This window comes from Melozone crissalis, unplaced genomic scaffold, assembly GCF_028551555.1.
Source record: "Melozone crissalis strain CALT ecotype California unplaced genomic scaffold, PUWL_Pcris_2 ptg000198l_1, whole genome shotgun sequence".
Lineage (NCBI taxonomy): Eukaryota > Metazoa > Chordata > Aves > Passeriformes > Passerellidae > Melozone > Melozone crissalis.
This window is the reverse complement of record NW_026535962.1, coordinates 1673515-1691888: the sequence shown is the minus strand read 5'-3', so window position 1 is coordinate 1691888 and position 18374 is coordinate 1673515. Positions and strand designations below refer to the sequence as shown.

At 50.5% G+C, this 18374-nt stretch overlaps 1 protein-coding gene across 4 annotated transcripts in view; it reads left to right on the top strand.

Moving 5' to 3' along the window:
• The window catches only part of ANKS1A (ankyrin repeat and sterile alpha motif domain containing 1A), a 71197-nt gene that overhangs the window by 5637 nt on the left and 47186 nt on the right, over window positions 1–18374 (top strand). For 3 of the 4 annotated variants that reach the window (XM_054293961.1, XM_054293959.1, XM_054293958.1), the window contains exons 2-6: window positions 10201–10281; window positions 11082–11238; window positions 13020–13082; window positions 16955–17251; window positions 18214–18289. In XM_054293961.1, coding sequence (XP_054149936.1) covers window positions 10201–10281; window positions 11082–11238; window positions 13020–13082; window positions 16955–17251; window positions 18214–18289 — 674 coding nt within the window. The remainder of the gene's footprint in view (window positions 1–10200; window positions 10282–11081; window positions 11239–13019; window positions 13083–16954; window positions 17252–18213; window positions 18290–18374) is intronic. The other variant, XM_054293962.1, reaches the window with a different exon arrangement.

Genomic DNA, 18374 nt, shown 5'->3' with positions numbered 1-18374 from the left:
TCCATCACATCACAGCACGTTTCTAGACCTCAATCCTAAATTACTTTGTCCTGGTGCCATAACAAAGCTGAGAAATACTCAGCTTGGATGAATCAGATTGGAGTTAAACTTTTTTTTTGATTGCCCTTTAAGTGAATGTGGTGCTGGACGCTCAGCAGGGATTCCTGCAGGTGTTTGTATCCTGGAAGAAAATCCAGTTGGGCCTCCAGACTGCTGGATAAGGGGCTTAAGTTTGGAACTGTTTCTGTCTCAGCAGTGTGTGGATTTGTGTGGTTTTTCCTTTTTCCTAAGCCAAGGATTTTAGCAGGCTCTGGCACACGCAGGATGTTGAGGTGGCTGTTTCCCCAGGGTTGGTGAGGGTGAGCTGTTGAAATGTTTGGGAGGCTGCAGGATGCAAAGTGCTGGGTCTGTGTTTGGTGCATTCTTGGCTTGCTGTCATGTGGCTGTTGAGGATTCCAGGTGAAAATCAGAGTGTACATCTGACATAGGATGCTGAGGGAATTGCAGGAGGAGTGTGTGTGCATGGCTTCACTGGACACTGCAGGAGCCTGAGTTATTCAGCTGGAGGAAAGTTGAGCTGGAGTTGGTGTTTGGGTTTGGTGAGCCCAGGCACATTCACACTCCTCCCTTGTTATTTTAATACATGGTTTCTTTTAAAGGGAAATTAGATTTTAAAATAAACCTCAAGCTTTTTCCAGTTCAAAGGAAGTGTCTGTAGTGCTATGTGCTGAGGATAGTCCTCAGCACACGAGAACAAAACCCTGTCTGAGTGTGAGTGCCATAAATATGATGTAAATACATTATCTCATTAGATTTTTATCTAATCCCAGTGCCTGCTGTTGTGCAGACTCCTGAGGCGAGCCAGGCTGAAGATGTCTTAGGTGGTCTTTCAAATCTAATATTAAAGTGGGTTGGAAATGAGGTGAATTGACTTTTGCCTCATCCGAATTAAGATCCTGAGAAATCCGCTCAAGTTTGGCGTTAGAAAATGCCTGATTTTAGAACAGAATGTGATTCCAGAGGCTGGGTGCCTGCTGAGGTTTGAAGCACCCCCATGCAGGGACCCAGGTGGGCTCCACAGGCTCTCCCTCACTGCTGTCACTTTCAGGAATCAGCACAATTTTTTAGGCATCAGGAACAGGATTAGGATAAAGCCTTAAGCTCTGAAGACTTCAAAGCTTTGCATCATCATCTTGGTTCTGTTACAAGGACAGTGAAATCCATCAGATGACTCAAACAGGAGACTGTGTCCTGTGGACTTATGTTGGTTTTTTCCTAGTGCTTCTTTCCACTTATTTCTTAGCCATGGTTTCCCACTGCACTGTGGGGACTCTGTCAGAGCTGACTGCCTGTAAGAGATGTTTGACCTCAGCTCATCCTGTGATCCCCATGGATGCCTTGTGTCTGTCCTGGGGTGTTGTTAACCCCCTTTGCATGATTTTCAGTTACTACATTGCCCCTGTGCCCCTTTCAGCCTGGTGCAGGCTCTGAAGCTGTGTCTGAGCTACCGGGGCTCATCTGCTCTGGGTCAGAACAGCTGAAAATGGAGCTTGGAGGATGTGTGGAATTCGTGCTGGATTTGGCATTTTGGAAATAGTTCCTCTAATCTCAACAGAAATTATTTCACACAAGGAGTGAAACAGGATGTGACCTTGACATTCCTTTTCACTGGAAATAAAGACTAAAGAGAATTGGTTTAAAAGCTCTGAGGATCCTGCTTGTTATTGGGTGTGAGTTGTTACAGCTGAGATATAATTATTTGCTGGGACAGTCACAGTAACCCTGAAATTGTTTGAAGCCATGGAGAGTTTTATCCTGCATATATTTAGGAGTCTGACTGGCATATGCACATTCCTTCTGTACATTAAAAATGTCAGGCTGGGAAAGGCTCTGCTGCTGAAAGCAGCTTCTGGCTGGGAGAGCTGTATTGAGCAGAGAAAAGGCTCAGAGCTGGGTCTGTTATTCTTGCAGAGAAGTGTGCAGAAATATTTCAAGGGGCTTGGAACATCTTATGCTGTATATGTTCCCCAAAGAACGAAGTTTTTTTCTGGTGAGGAAAAGCTGTTTGAGGCTGTCATTGCAGGCAGGGTCAGAGCTGGCATTTGGGTGAAACCAGGCCTGGAAGCTGCAGATCCACCATGAAATTCATAGGAATATCTCTCTTTGCTGCCTGTTCCATGATTGTTTCCATTTTCCAGCACTGGGGGTGGGTGCAGCTGCCCCTGGCAGCTCTTGGGGAGGGTCCCTGCCCTTGCCAGGGCTCCCAGAGCAGGGCAGGGCTGTCAGCTCCATCCCTCTGCCTGCCTGGCTCGGCCCTCAGCTCAGCACTCGTGTTGTTCAGCTCCAGCCTTATCTGTGTACAGATAGCACAGACAAGTAATGACAACTCCTAGCAGCTATCTCGGGCTTTGGAATCATTTCCTGCCTTGGCCATTCACTCCTGATCCTGCTCTCTAACAGACTGCATTTCAAGGATGCTTCTGGAGTTAAAGGATGTCCTTTCTGATTTCCATCCTTCTTTTCCTGAGCTTTTCCTTAGGAACTGCTGTCCAAGTCAGTGCTTTCTGTGCCTGTGCAGCGCTGACAGGACAAGCAGAGCTGGTCACAGAGCTCTGTGGCTGCTCAGGTGTGTCCCCATGTTCCCATCTGAGCCACCATGGGGTCGCTTCTCTGTTTGCCCTCCTGCTCTCGCTGTCTTTGCTCTCTCCTTTCCCGGTCACTTGCTCTTTGGGCACCCAATTAAAAAGCTCATCAAGGAGGAATGTCTCTGGAGTCAGCGCTGTGTCAGTGCCTTGTTTGTGTCCCGAACTGTTGCCAGTTAATCTCTCCTTGCTGTGTCTTTCTTTAGCCCTCAGGGACTCCTGGTTAAGCTGGAGCTGGGATTGGTACAGGCTTAAATGGAGCCATGTGGGTGAGTGCTGCTGGTGTGGGCTGTTCAAGGGTGAAGTGTGCTCCAAACGCTTCGGTGGAAGCTTTGTTGTGGCTCTGAATCCTCCAGTCCCCCCTTCCTCCAGGGCTTTGCCTCTCATCCTGTCACTCTGCTGCTTGGTATCAGAGCAGCTCATTCCCTTCTCACTCCAGCACTGTTTCTCCTGCCCGTCCTGGTGTCCTGCAGCCCAGGATCCCTCCCAGCACCCTGGGGTCTCCCTGTGTGCCCAGAATTGAGCACTGCAGGGCCAGCCCCGGTTCAGATCCTCCTGTCACTGACCTGGGCAGTGTCACAGGGGAAGGGGGATGTCGTGCCAGTCTCTGTCTCACTGCTTTCAGTCTCCCTAAGGCAAAAGTGCACTCTGTGTGCAGTTGTTGGTACAAAATAATTGCATTTGCTTTTTTAATTGCTGTAGGGAAGGGGTAATTCGGTCCCTGAATCTCTGTCTCTGCTTGACTTGGCCTATTTACCTGCTTTTCATCATCTGCCCCAGGTCAGACACGTCATGGTTCAGTGTTCAGGCAGCAGGGCTGGGCAGCAGCCAGGGGTGTGAGCAGGATTTGGGCAGGATTTGGGGATGTGAACAGGGTTTGGGAAGGGGTGGGCAGGATTTGGGGATGTGAGCAGGGTTTGGGAAGGGGTGGGCAGGATTTGGGGATGTGAGCAGGGTTTGGGAAGGGGTGGGCAGGATTTGGGGATGTGAGCAGGGTTTGGGAAGGGGTGGGCAGGATTTGGGGCTGCTGTGAGCAGGGTTTGGGAAGGGGTGGCAGCAGCCAGGCTGAGGGGGGTGTGAGCAGGGTTTGGGCAGGATTTGGGGGTGTGAGCAGGGTTTGGGAAGGGGTTGGGGATGTGAGCAGGATTTGGGCAGGATTTGAGGCTGTGAGCAGGGTTTGGGAAGGGGTGGGCAGCAGCCAGGCTGAGGGGGGTGTGAGTGTGGGTGACATGGCACAAAGGGAAGGGCCAGTGCCCAGAAGAAGCCATGGTGGCCCAGAGGAGCATTGGAGCATGGCTGGCTGGGCAGAGCACGCAGACCTTGAGAAGTTTTCAGTGCTGAGATAGGAGGAACATGGGCGGTTATTGTCTCTCTACAGAGAGGCCTGAGACTGCCGCAGGAGGAAGGTGTCCATGTTTAAATAAAGGATCACCATCCCCACACCCTTCTAAGTGCAAGGTGCTAGAAATCCCACACTCCCACTAAGATGTGTATTGGATCAGATCTCTGTGGGTGCTGGGAACAAACATTTACTTCGAGGTGTGTTGATGTTGTCTGACAGTGAGCTGAGGGTGACGCATTTTCTGCCATCCCAAAACCCTTAATTGACACATCCATTCCCCTACAAGGGCCCTGGCAGGTGGGGGAGGGCGTGTGCTCTACCACAATTCTTGCTGCACAAGTTCCTTTTGATGACATTTTTACTCCGAGCCCAGAGCTCCGTGCCTGTCAGAAGGGAGCAGCACAGATGGACATGTTGGGCTCCAGACACGATGCTCCATTGCCGTTGGCTGACTGACATGTCCCGTGGGATCCTGCAGCTTGTTAAATCATCTCACAAAGGAGAAGGGGGAGGGAGAGCCCAGTGCAAGGTTGCCAGCTGCAGCCAGCTCAGTGCTGCAGCATCAGCTGCTTGGTGGTTTTGATGAGGAATTTGTGGCTGCCCAGGGTTTCCTTCTATTTCTCTGGAAGTGCTCAGTGAAGGGAAGGCCAAGGGGAAGTCTGGCACCTTTCTAAGGAATTGTGCTTCAGTGGAACCCAGCAGCCTGCACCATCTACATGCCTTGCTAATTTTCCCTGCATCTTATTTATTTTTTAATATTCTATTTTCTTCCTTGTAGTGCATTTTCTCCAGTGCTGTGGGAGCAGAGCTGAGCTGCACATGCAGAGTGAGGAATGTTTACCTGAGCAGTGCTCTGGTTCCTGTTTGCAGTTCCGGGATATTGCTTTATGGCTTTGATAATGCTGCTCAGGTCACTGAATTTCTGCAGGAATGTTTTGGTTCCTTTTGCTCTATTCTTCAAAACCCCATCTAGTCAGATGCAAAAGAAGAGAATGGGACACAGAATCAGTGAGAGGTTTGTCAGCATTTGGGAAGTGTTGTCAAATCTCTGTGCTCTTTTAGGGGTCACTTTCCTGCCTGGAATGAAGCAGACTCCATGTCAAACCCTCCCATCTCCATGCTGGGTCGTTGCCTTCCCATTTTCCCTGCTCTTCCCCCACCTTCATGCTGCCTTTGGCCAGGGTGTGGGCAGGGGGGATGCCCTGCTGCCACACACACAGACCCCAAAGACCCCTCCCAAAGACCCTGCTTGGCTTTCTCTGACTCAGTGGCTGATCCTTTGTGCCCTTCTCCCAGCCAAGCTTGTTTGGGCCTGGCCCTGAGGTCAGAGCCAGTGTTGGAGCCTGTGTTGTGGGGCTGCTCCTGCTCTGTGGCCTGTCATCAGCTGGGAATGCTCTTTAATGGGAGTGGGTTGCAGAGTGCCTGTAATGCTTTTAAGAATAAAGAGCAGCATATGCACTCAAGCCAGACCTATATTTTTCCTGTCCTGCAGCTCTTTATTTGCCCCTGCTCAGAGGGATTCTCTGATGTAGCTCCACGCCTGGCCCAGCCTTTCTGTCCCCACTGCCACCCCCCACCATACATTATGTTTAAATAAATGCATTTTCACTGCCAGGAGCCATCCATAAGGCTGGGGCTGGCCTCTTCCTAATGGGGGGTTTTAGCTTGGATGGACACATTTGTATTAGTGATGTCTAGTTCCTTTCTAGTGTGAGCTGCAAGCCCAGGAGTTAAATGTGTGCTTGCCATGGGTCTGTGCTGACCCAAAACAGCCTCCCTGGAAATGAGGAGTGGGAGATGGTGGGCAGGTTCTGAGGGGAGCAGGTGAGCTCACCTTCTGCCTCTCAGTTCCTGAGCTGATCCTTCACAGGCTGCTGTCACTTCACAGACCCGTGCAGGTTTCCTGCACCTGAGGAACAAAGGGCTCTGCTCCTTTCCAAGGGAGAAGGGATCACTTGGCCATCAGAGGATTGGTTGCTGGAGTGTTGCTCCACTGGTGGAAATGCTGGTTTCTCACAGCACCCTGTTGACCTTACAGTGGCCGAACTGTCTGCAGGTGTTGGGCAATGAGGCTGGAGCTGTTGGTAATTGTTGTTGAGAGCTGTTGCCTCACTCAGAATGAGCTGCTGAAGTGGGAGCTTGATCTGGCTCTGTGCAGAGGGCCGGGCGTGGCTCTGATGCTGCAGGGTGTCGAAGTGCACTGAACCTGAGGGTTTTCACAGGAATCCCTGGTCAGTGCCTCTGCTGGAAGTGGGTCAGAACAGAGCCCAGGCTCAGCAGCTCTCGTTCTGGCTGTTGTGATGTGCCCTGTCAGCTGGGTCATGTGTCCCACACACTTGTATGTGTCCTGCCTTTATGGTGGTCCCTGCTTTTCCCTGCCCATTCTGGCATCTTGTACTTGAGCTCGTGACCTTTTGACTTTGAGGAAAATCTACCCATTTTTCTTACAACAAATTAAAATCTGGCCCAAGAAGTTGAGTGCAGGAGCAGAAGCTCATGGTTTGGCTTGCTCTGCAGCCACTCCAGCAGCTGGAGTCTGACCAGCTGTTCTCCTTGGGCTTTCTCAAAACCTGCCAGCATGGGCTGAGTCCCTTGCCCCAGCAATACACTACTTGAATCTCCTCCAGCCTTGCATCAGCCATTTATTTGTCTATAAAAGCTGTTGTATTATCTGGTGGTTGGGGTGCATAAGTGGGATCCCCACTCTGTTGGAGTCCCACCATGCCAAACCCTGCCTGCTGGCAGAGTGGCTGCAGCAGTGCCTTCCTCACACTTCAGAAAAACACAAGCAGCTTCCTAACCCTGAGGCCTTGCCCAAAGGCTCTGGGTTGTTTGTGTTCCCTCTGTAAGCAGGAAATTCCAAGGAGGGTCGCAGGAATCCAGTGGTTGTGTGGATGTGTGAGTGACCTGCTGGGGTGGCCTCTGGGCAATGGACTCCGGGGAATCCTCCTCCAGCCCTCACTGCCCTCCTGACACTGTCTCCAAGGCTTTGAGTGAAGAACACAAACATCTGGGGCCAGTGCTTTAAACTTCCTGGTGCCTTTGGGCCAAGCCACTCGTGTTTCATCTTGCTTTTTGTTTTTGGGGTTTCATCTTGCTTTTTGTTTTTGGGTGTGTAAATACAGGGGTCCAGCACCCTCTGCTCTGCACAAGGACCCTGAGCTCTCCTGGTGCTTCCTTGACCCATGTTAGTGAGACCAGAAACCAGCCCCAAAGGTTCATCATTTGAGCTGAAAGCACCACGTTGTTCTCCAGGCTTGGCCCTGCTTTAGCTCCTTGCCTGGGGTGGTTTTGGGAGAAAAGTCACTACTGCAGCTGGGAAGAAAGAAATGGAAAAGCAAGAGGACAAATGTGGTCCTGTTTAAGGTACTTTGGGGCTTTACTGTGACCTAAAGCATGTGCTTTATTCAGCAGTTTTCACAAGCAGGAAGTTTTATTTAAGGCCTTGCTGAATCATAGAGCAAGAGAAAACTGAGCACAAGAAATAGTTTAAATGGAGCAGATATTGCTGTTTTCAGAGATTTCCTGATGTCCTCAATGTTCAGTCTTAGTTGTGTTAAGCAGATGTCATCAGGAGCATCTTCAGGTGCTGCCCTGGTGCAGCAAAGGGCAGGTGAGACCTGGGTGATACCCAGAGACCACAGGGTAAAAGCAACCCCCCTCTTTGATGTGAGGGAGAAAAGCAATCAAAAAGCAGCAGTGATGAAATTGGCTCCAGACCTTTACTGGGGGCCTGTATTTACAGCATTCTCCTGCCTGTGCTGCAATTGGGGTTTCTATTTAGAAATCAGAAACAGCCCAAAGGCACAGAGAGTTCTGGGCTTTGTGTTCTGCTTTTCTCAGCGCCCTCTTTCCATACCTCAGGAGAATTGTTTGGCCTTTCTGGCAGAGCTGAAGAGGAAGAGGAGGGAAGGGAGTGATGTCCTTTGCTGCAATCCCCACATTTAAATATAAATAGTTCTCCTCTTGGATCCTTCCAGTCTGATCTTAGGGGTGATTTGACCTTTCTTTGATAAAAGCTTTCTTTATTTGCAGGAATAAAAAGGCAAAGGGGAGGAGAGGACACAGCAGATGTTTTTTTTTGAAATATCTTTAGATCCTGGCAGTTGGTTTCTGCAGCACCCAGTGCTCACTGCTGGGCTCCAGCTTTGCTCCCCCTCTGAGCTCCTTGGACAAACTTTGCATTTTGCTGTGAAGCATTGACCTGGAGATCTCTAAGGAAATGTTTTATCATGGGGACACCACGCTCCAGTGGGGACAGATGCCCCAGGCTCTGGTGCCCAGCCCTGCCCACTGCACCACTGACCCTGCTTTTCCTCATTTCATAACTTCAGCTGAAAGAAACATTTGTGTTAATTGCTGCTGGTTTTTCATGCGCTCACCCTCGAGCAGTTTGAGCTCAGCTTCCAAGCACAGCTCAGTTTAATGTGTAAAACCATGGGACGCTGGCACTGCCCAGGTTCCAGCCCGAGCAAAGGCAGCACAGGTGCAGAGTTGGAGCTGCTCTAGACTGCACACAAGGCTTTCTGGCACTGGCTCTAACCATTAATTGCCATGTTAAATCCAGCAATAAATTATTTGGGCAACCACACCGCAGGAGCCCACTGCCAGGAACAAACCAGAGCTGAGTGCTGCTCGGTCCCTTCATGCTCCAGGGCTGCAGGCTGGATCAGGCAGGGCACTCCCACACTCCCTGAGTGGGGGTTTTGGTGTCTCACTGACCTTCTGCATGTGGTTTAAGCCACTGTCCCTGTGAACAACGTTGCCAGTGCTGGAGGTGTGTATGGATCTGCATGTGTGTGTCCTCCTGGAGGATGGTGTGCGGCGTGCAGGATGCCTCAGGATAAGCCTCTCATCCTTTGCAAATTGGATTTTGTGGCTCACTTGCCTGTCCTCTTGGATGAAGTTTCCCCTTAGCTGCCTCTCCTCTAGCAGAGCTCGGGTTCTTCTCTAGACTGCAAAGCCTTTTATAATGCTCTGCAGATCAGGAGTCACTTGGAAGGGACAGGGACAGACTTTCCATTTCCCACTGAAACATGCTGCAGAGTGAGCCTGCTGCTTCCTTCCCTTGTGGAGTTCCCTTGGTTTGCAGGGCATTTGTGCTGGTTTGGTTTGGTGCCTTTCCTGCTGGCTTGGTGGCTCTGAGGTGCTCCTGGCTGGCAGCCCCCCAGTGATGGCTCCTGTCTTAGGAAGCCTCTGGGCCATGGGAATCGTTGTGATTTCATACTGGGGAGGAAATGGATTCCTCAGAGAAGGCCAGCTTCAAACAGAGCCACAGCTGGCTGATTTTAAACCATTTCAGCTGGGGATCAGAGGGTGCTGTGGGGTTTTACCCCCAAAGAAAACAAAGCAGGAAAATGCACCACGTTAGCATAAGTAGGATTTTCAGGGCTTGTAATAAGCCCCGTGTAATTCCTGAAAGGATGGTGTGTAAAACAGGATGATGGAGAGCTGAGCAGTTCCAGTTTGCTTGTAAGAATGTGCTGGTTTGAGTTTCATGCCCATTTCTGGGGGAGGGTGGTGGCCCTGGTGAGGGACAGTCACCACACTCCTTCCACAGCAAGCTCAGGAGCAGCACTGGCCTCTCCCTTGTGCCATTCTGTGCTGAGGTGAGCAGGACACCCTGCAGGGGCTGGGGAGGAGTAATCCTTGCCAGGGTTAATACTCAAATCTGTGCTGCTTGACTTTGGAGCAGGGGAGGGGAGTTAATGCTCCCAGAAGAGACCACCTACTCTTGGGTGCAGACTGCCAACAGCTGACAGATGGAAGTGATTTTGGGACAGTGAGAAGGCAGTGTGGAATCACAGTGGTGACCAAGAGCAGACTCTGCATCCCACAGCCTTTGACTTACACCCACCCCTTGTGACTCTTGCTGTGGAGAAGGGCAATTTCCCAGAGCCACCGGAATTCCTCTGTGGGGTGGGAATTAGCAGTGGGTCGATGGTTTGCTGTCTCTTGTGGTTCAGTCTAATAGACACAGCTCCTCTGAAGATGCTTTTTGGCAAGGCTGTAGGATGTGAGCAGTGGAGCTCTGACTGGAGAGCAGCACTGAGGTGAAGCAGAGCAGTGATTCCATGTGCTGACCCCTGTGCTCTGTGTGCTGCCCCTGACCACAGCTGTCACCCACCTTGGTGTGAGAGCTGTGCCAGCCCTGCCCTTGCCCTGCCCCTGTTTGGTGTTTGCCTAAGTGTTCCCTGTCTGTTTTTTGTCTTGCAGCATCTGGAGGGGCCCAAACGTGAACTGTGTTGACAGCACTGGGTACACCCCGCTGCACCACGCTGCTCTGAACGGCCACAAGTGAGTCCTGTCCCCAAAACTGGGGTCACAGGGGGTGGATTTGTGCTTCCCTGGCCACAAGTGATTCCTGGGGTCACAGGGGGTGGATGCTTTGTGCTTTCCTGGCCATAACTGAGTCCTGTCCCCAAGCCTGGGGTGCCAGGGGTGAATGCTTTGTGCTTCCCTTGTGTGGGTCATTCACCAGCTGAGGCTCTGGTGCAGCACTACTCCATCTTCAGGGGAAGTGGAGAATGCCAGAGCTTTGGCTGCTGGCTGATGTTACATCTCCAGACGCTGAGGTTTTCAAGCCCTTTTATTTCTAAGCAATTTGGATGAGCTGTAACACGGTGTGAAAGGGGCTCCCCTGGTGACAGTCCCTGCAGTCTTCCTAGTGCCCAGGGTGGTCTGGGCTGCACCACTTTACAGTTTCCTCGTGTGCTTATCACATTTTTAGGTAATTTTAGTGTGGTTTATCTCGTGTTTCTCGTTGCTGCCTGAGATATTGAGAAATCAAATAGAGTTAAAATCTCTGTTCACCCTCGTTGTGCTGTGTTCAGCAGAGGCTTGTGGCTGACTTCAGCCCCTGTTCAGCTCCATTAGTATGGAGTTAATGTGGATCCTCCCTCAGCTCATCTCAGCATTATTTATTTCCTTTTTTTTTCATTTCCTTTGGCAGCATTTAATAGGAACACTTAAAAATCACGCGTCAAGAGGCTCTCTGAAACACTCCTGCTCAGATTCACTTTGTGTTCAGTCCTTGCTGCAGATGGGGGCTGTGAAACAGGGACTGAATGTCTCACTGCAGCTCCTGTCTCTTGCAGGGATGTTGTGGAGGTTCTGCTGAGGAACGACGCCCTCACCAACGTGGCAGACTGTAAGGGCTGTTACCCCCTGCACCTGGCAGCCTGGAAGGGAGATGCTGACATTGTGAAGCTCCTCATCCACCAGGGCCCTTCGCACACCAAAGTGAATGAGCAGGTCTGCCTGATTTTCTCTAATGTATCATTGAATCACTTCCCTGGCGTGGAGAGAGACTCCTGCAGCTGACTCCTGACCCTTCCCAAACCAGTAGCAGTGGTTGTAAGGTCCTACTTGCTGGTGGGATAGGAGGGGCACTGCCTAAAGCAGTACATTCAGTCTGAGTTAGTGGTAGGATGAAAAGATATTTAAGTTTCATAGACAGACACGTAATTGTGAGAACTGCTCAACACTTAGGAAGTGGTCTCCTGCTTCTGGGCTTCTAAAACTAACCCACAGTTTTCCTTTCAGCTGCTGGATAGCTGAGCAGGTTTCTAGTTCTGCAGAGGATCCATTGGCTCCCTCCTTTGGGAACTAATCCAAGCAGCTTTGTTCAGTCTCTTTGGCCGTGCTCTCTTAGCTGCTCTCCTGGCTTGTCTCTGGCACTTGCTCCAGTTCACTAATTTGTAAGTTCTAAGATAATTTTAACACTACTTGCCCCCAGATAAATCCCTAGCTTAATCTTAAAGAATTATTTTTGCAATCAGGCAAGAAAAAAAAAAGCCTCTTGGATTTGTTCCTTTTGTCAAGCTGACAGTTTTGGCCTGGGGTGCAGAGGGAGTGAGGGGTCCATGACAGCTGTGTCCACTGCAGAGGGCTGGCTCCTGTGGAACTGCCCATGGACATCAGAGGTATCTTAAATGCCAGGGAACTTCTGAAACGCTACTGCTGGAAGGCCCAAATATTCCTGTTGTTGCAGAGTTTTGTTTACAGGAGCTGGTTTCATGGATGAGCCAGCTGAGTGCTGTCACTGAGCTGCCCCTCCCCAGCACAGAGTGACAGCCCAGACCAGTGGCTAAAGCTGCAGTGGGCTGTGCTTGTCCTGTCCCTAAGGCAGGAACATCTGCTGACCCTGGGAATCAGCTCCTAAACCACTCAGATGTTCTTCCAGGAGGAAAGGAATAAACCAAAATAGGTTTGCCTGCCTTGGTGCCAGCAGGCTAAACCTGGATGTTCATTCCAGAGGCAATTCCCAGGTGGGTCAGACACCCCTGGCCTGAGTTCAGCACAGAGTCAGGGTGAGCAGCTGTGGAATCCCTTCTGTTGATTTGCTCCATGGTAGTTTTTCAGAAGCTGGGGAGCAAACTCCTTTCAGAGGCAGGTTTAGGAGTCCCAGTCCTCCTTTGTGGGGACCCAAGTGCCACACTGGAGTTTCCCAGGATGGGTAAATCAATGCACCAGGCTGCCCCAGGGATAACTGCTGCTAAAACATCGTGGAGTGAAAAATCTGGTTGTAGTGCAACTCTGTCATTCCTCCACTGAGCAGGAATAACAAGGAATGTGTGTTGTGATGTCTCTGGTGACAGTTCTCCAGTTTGGGGCTGTGTTAATCATGTCTCCAGGCACAGCTGCAGGCACTCAGTCTGATTACATGGGCTAGAGTGCAGGTTCCCCAGTCAGTCTGACCAGAACTGAGTGAGAGCCCACAGTGTAAGTGTTCTGCTCTGAGCAGGGCAGATAGAGGGGTGATCTTTGCCAAGACCCAGAGCTTAGTGTGATCCTTGCAGGTAATGTTTCATTAATGTCTGTTTGGTAGGAACCCTGTTAAATGAGAGCAGCCAGCTGAGGAGCCTGTGCTTGGAGCCTGGTCCAGGTGACAGCAGTCCCAGCTGGAATGGCTTCTGACTGGAACAAGATGCTGTGTCCTGCCATTCCACCCCTTGGAGTCACCCATTGCTTTGTTGCTGTATCTCACCCATTTCATTATCACATTTTTTTCTTTTTCCTCTTCCTTTTTGTAGAATGCTCTTGAGATCAAAGAACTCAAAAAGTACGGCCCCTTTGACCCATATATCAATGCCAAGGTGTGTACTTTGCTGTCAGCATTTCACTGCATCATCACTCCAGGCTGCACTCGCGTGCTTCCAGGTGCAACAATACCTGTTCACTTTGCAGCTGCTTGGGGAAAAGGAAATTGGGACCATTGATTTACTGTGGGTTTCTCTCTTCAAAGCAGTTATAGAAACATAATTAAAGGAAAGCTTTTCCTTACTTTCCTGGGGGCTCCTTCCTTGCTTAGCCTTGTAGGACTCCAGTGATGGTCAGTTTGCTTGATTGGGCTGGATGACTTCCCAAAGGTAATGTTACCTCAATTTAATGTTCTAGGTTTTGTTTCATGTGCTGGTGTTGCTGATAAATGCAAAGAGAAGGAATTTTTTCCCCCTGCTTAACCATGGTTGCATTTTCTCTGTGGGCTGTTTGGAGTGAATTTTGATGCCTTTTCTCCTACCAAATGCATAATGCTCTGTGTTGTTTGAATGCACAGTTAATTCCTGTGGTGGTGGTGGTGGTGGGGAGAAGGGAGGGCAGTGATGTTCCTGCCTCCCTTCCCAAGTCCTCCATGTCCTGTTTATTACATCAGTCTCTCTTTTATGTTCAGTCTGTGGTGTTGTTTGACCCTCCAGCCCTGGTCTCCTGTTCCTGTTTTCTGGCCTGTTTTGCTCCTCTCTTCTTTTCAGTTTTGAGCTACAAAAGACACAACATCAGCTTGTGCAATGAGCTGAGGCTGAGCTGTTGAAGAAGCTTCCTATCCAGTATTGGGATGTTGAAGATCAAATTCCTGGTGGTGGTTTCTCAGACACCATTTTTCAGTTTTATTTCTAGTGATTCTACAAGCCAGGGGTGGCAAACAGTCTGTTGCTCTGTCCTGAGACACCTCAGCCATGAGCCACCATGCCACAGCTGCTTCCAGCCACTTATTTTGGATCCAGCCATCCATGGCAGATTTCTGTCTGTCAGAATTTCCCTCTGCTTGGTCTGCAGGAGCTTAGGAACACACAGCCAGAGCTCCTGTGCTTGCTGGGAGTTAGGTGTGGTTCAGGGTCACCGAACACAAATGTGTTCTTGTAAAGCTCATCTGAATTTGGGGTTTTTGCAAAAATCCAGATAGGAATTTTATGCCTGTAAGTATTCTTTGGAAACATCATGGTAGAGGAGTTCAGTTGCCTGAAAGGAGCTTCCTAAAACATTGTCAATAACCAAGTAAAATCTTACACACTCCAGTGTTGGGATGTTGAGTGAAGAAGGAATGTAAAGAGGGAATATTCAATACCGGCAGTTTGTTTAACCCTTCAGATCTTTGCAGGTCAGAAAACTTTCCCTTTTTCAAAGCAAGTCTCCCTGTGCTCAGTCAGAGCTGCGTGTTGGGAGCAGGGGGTGCAGAGCAGACACAGCACTTGAGGGGGCTGTGGATTCTCCACTTGAGCACGGGATGAGGAGCAGCAGGGCTGTGTGTGGTGAGTGCCATCACATCAGCAGGGCTTGGAACCTGTGCTGGAGCCCATAAGAAAGCAGAGCCATCCCTGCTCGTGCCCTGTTTGTGCTCTGCAGGCAGGCATTGCTCCCAGCTCCTCTCTTCCAGCTGAGAGCTGGGGGGTGCAAGGATTCCTGCAGGAATGCAGCCCCTCAGCCCTCCTGAGTGCTTTATTTTTCTAAGTAGTTCTGAAATTTGAAGCCACGTGCCTTCTGGCAGCTGGAATGGAATTTTCCTTTTCCATCTCTGATACATCTGTAGGTTTGAGCACTCCTGCTCACTGCTCTGGTTTGTGCCTGGAGAGGTGAGGCAGGAAGGGAGCAAACTCCCTTGCCTGGAAGAACTGGAGTATTTTTGGCTGCTCAAAACTCTCCCAAAATGGAGGCAATAAAGACTCAGGCAATAGTGGGAGTTTCCACTGCACAATCTGGAATTGGGAGAGACTTGCTGTGATGATTCAGGGGAGTTTATTTGCCTGGTGATCTCTGGAGGAAAGTCTGGGGATTTTTTTCTCAAGCACTGGAGCCCCAATCTGCTTAGGGAAAATTGGACTGAATTGTAGGGAAGACGAGGGAAGTCTCCAACAATTATGTTTTTAAACGATGTTGTGTTCCCATTTCTGAGCCCTCAGGCAGATGCTTGGAACTGCTGCATGCTTTAAAGCCCCCTGGGGCTGGGGAGAAGGGAGAGGGGGGCAGTCCCAGCCAGGGAAATGCCCAGCAGCCAGGGCTGGCACGAGCAGCGTGTGCCCCCACAGCTCTGGGGCAGGGACCCGCTGCTCAGAGGGGCTGGGGTCTTTCCACAAAGCCTAGCAGAGAGGATCCCTCGTGCCACAGGGCAGGCTGAGAGCCTGGCCCAGCTGTGTGGGCTCCCTGATCCCTGCACTCCCACCCCATCAAAGGGGAATAATGGGATTTGCCAGCCCTGTAAATGCCCGAGGGCAGCAGTGTGAGCTGAGGGCAGGTGTGAGCTCTGATGTTCTCTACTCTGTCCCCTCTCACTCCCTTTGTACATTTTTTGTGCAGATTTCTGTATCCTGCAGTACCCCTGTCCACGTGTCTGTGCCTCCCCCCAGGATGGAGCCTGTTTGCCTTGGCCCTTCTGTGCTGGCAGTGATGCTGTGCCCCCTGTGCCCCCTGCCCTGCACGTGCCTGGTTCTGCTCCTTCCCTTCCCTGCCCTGCAAGCTGCAGCTGCCAGAGCCTCTCCCAGCTCCTGCTCCCTTTGCTTGGCCTGTGCTGAGAGGTGATGCAAAAGCCAGACACAAACAGGACTCCTGAGGGTGACTGAGCACCTCAGCAGGATCCGAGTGCTCGTGCAGCCTCACGAGTTTGTGACATGGTGCAAAATACTGAGCAGTGTCCCGAGGCCTGTGTGTGCTCTCACAGCAGGCAGGGATCAAATTCCCTTCTGCAGTGGTGCTGCTGCCTCCAGCAGGACAAGAACATTCTGTTTATTTTATTGGAAATTGTTAAAATGGCAAACTCAACCACGAGTCTTTCAATTGAAGTGTGGAACTGTTTGTGTTAAACTTTTTTTGGGGTTATATTGTCAGATAGTTGTTTCTAAAGGGCTTAAACCAGAATCCCTTTGTGGATGACACACAGAAACTTGAGAGGAACTTAATTTGAGAAAAGGTTCTGTTAGACCTGGCCATGTTCCTGTTTTGCACCTACACATGTGGGGTGTCGGACTGCTCATTTTTGGGCTTTGCATTGCTGGTTCTTGGCCTGGCTGCTGCTGCACGCTCTGGTTTGGGTCTGGCTTCCATCTGGGGGTGCTCCCTTGTCCCTGAGACATTGCTTGCCTCAGCTGACCTGAGCCTGGCTGGTTCCTGCAGTGGTGGAATTGCACGGTTCTCTGGTTCACAAACTGCATGGGGCTGGGTGCACCCTGTCTCTAAACAGCCAGAATTGCAGAGGTGGAATGACTTTATAACCAGGATAAGTAGGATTTGAAACAATTGAATTTTAAATCTAAAATTATGATGATAATGAAGTTCCAGCAAATAGAATTCACACAACAGGTTGCCTGCCTTTTATTTTTGTGGCACCCTGAAGTGTGGGATGCTGCCAAGACACCAGACTGCCTTTCCCAGGTGCCAGCAGCATTAATGGGAACCTGGACACAGCTGAACATCCCTTAAACTTTAGGATCCTGCCCCTGGTGCTTGGAAAGCAGGCTGGTCCATCTCTAGCCCCTCTTTCCCACAGCTGAAGTGCCTTGTTCTGGACATCCCTGAGGCTGTGGCAGTGAGCTTGTGAGGGGACACTAAACACCCAGGGAGATGGTGACACATTGCTCAGGCTGCTTCAGACTGGGCTCTCTGCTTCCCCACTGCTTTTTTTTTTTGTCTCGATTTTGGATTTAAAGATTGGAGCAGGGCGCTGCCCCAGCCCTGACGCGCTGCCCCTTGTGCCCCGCAGAACAACGACAACGAGACGGCGCTGCACTGCGCGGCCCAGCACGGCCACACCGAGGTGGTGAAGGTGCTGCTGGAGGAGCTCACCGACCCCACCATGCGCAACAACAAATTCGAGACCCCCCTGGACCTGGCGGCGCTCTACGGGAGGCTGGAAGTGGTCAAGATGCTCCTGAACGCCCACCCCAACCTGCTGAGCTGCAACACCAAGAAACACACTCCGCTGCACCTGGCAGCCAGGAACGGGCACAAGGCGGTGGTGCACGTGCTCCTGGATGCTGGCATGGACAGCAACTACCAGGTACCTGCTGTGGTGGTGTTTGCAGGGGTTTCAGATGAGGGAAGAAATGAGAATGTTGACTCCATGTTTATTATTTTATGATATATATTATATTAGAACTATACTAAAAGAATAGAAGAAAGGATTTAATCACAAGGCTAGCTAAGAATAGAACAAGAATGATAACAAAATCTTGTGACTGACTGAGACAGTCCAAACAGCTGGACTGTGATTGGCCATTATTTAGAAACAACCACATGAGACCAATCACAGATGCACCTGTTGCATCCCACAGCAGCAGATAATAATTGTTTACATTTTGTTCCTGAGGCCTCTCAGCTTCTCAGGAGAAAAAAATCCTAAGGAAAGGATTTTTTATAAAACATGTCTGTGACAATCTGGTGTGTCTGAGTGGGGCCAGGCTGATGGCTGGGGATTGGAGAACTCCACCAACCCTCGTTGCAGAAGCTGAGGAGACCTTTGTGTTGTGCTGGGCTGTCTGTGCAGCTCTGGGGTGCTGGGGGAGGCTGCCTGGAGGGGCTGGGGTGCTGTGCATGCCTCACGCCTGCGCAGAGCCCCAGACACAGAGAGGGACACAAACACCCCGTGGCCAAAGCTGTTCTGCCCTGCAGTGCTGCGAGCTCTTGATAGGCAAACGTGTCTCTTCCTATCAAGCCACTTGTGAATGTGCTGTTTTCACAGCAATGGCTTGTACGTGGGTCTTGTTTTTCCTTGTCAGGACAGGACTTCTTGCTGAGCTGTAGGAGGCCCTTTCTTGGTGTCTCTGATGGAGCCATCCCCATTTTTCCGTCCCACATCCTCGGCATTGTAATAACATTGACAGTCTGTCCTCAGCCATAGGTAGTGCTGCCCACAGCTCGTGTACAAGGCCGTGTATTTATTGCTTCTGTAACCCTCTAAGCCATGCTCCCTCACCATTCCCTGCTGTCTGGCTTCATGCTATGTTTCCATTTAATTTGCAGACTGAGAAAGGCAGTGCTTTGCACGAAGCTGCTTTGTTTGGCAAGACAGATGTGGTACAAATATTGCTGGCTGCAGGTGAGAGAATGTTCCCCCTTTGAAGCACTAATGTGGTGATCCCTTCACCCAGAGCTTGAGGAAATCCCTTTCTGTGCAGCAGGTT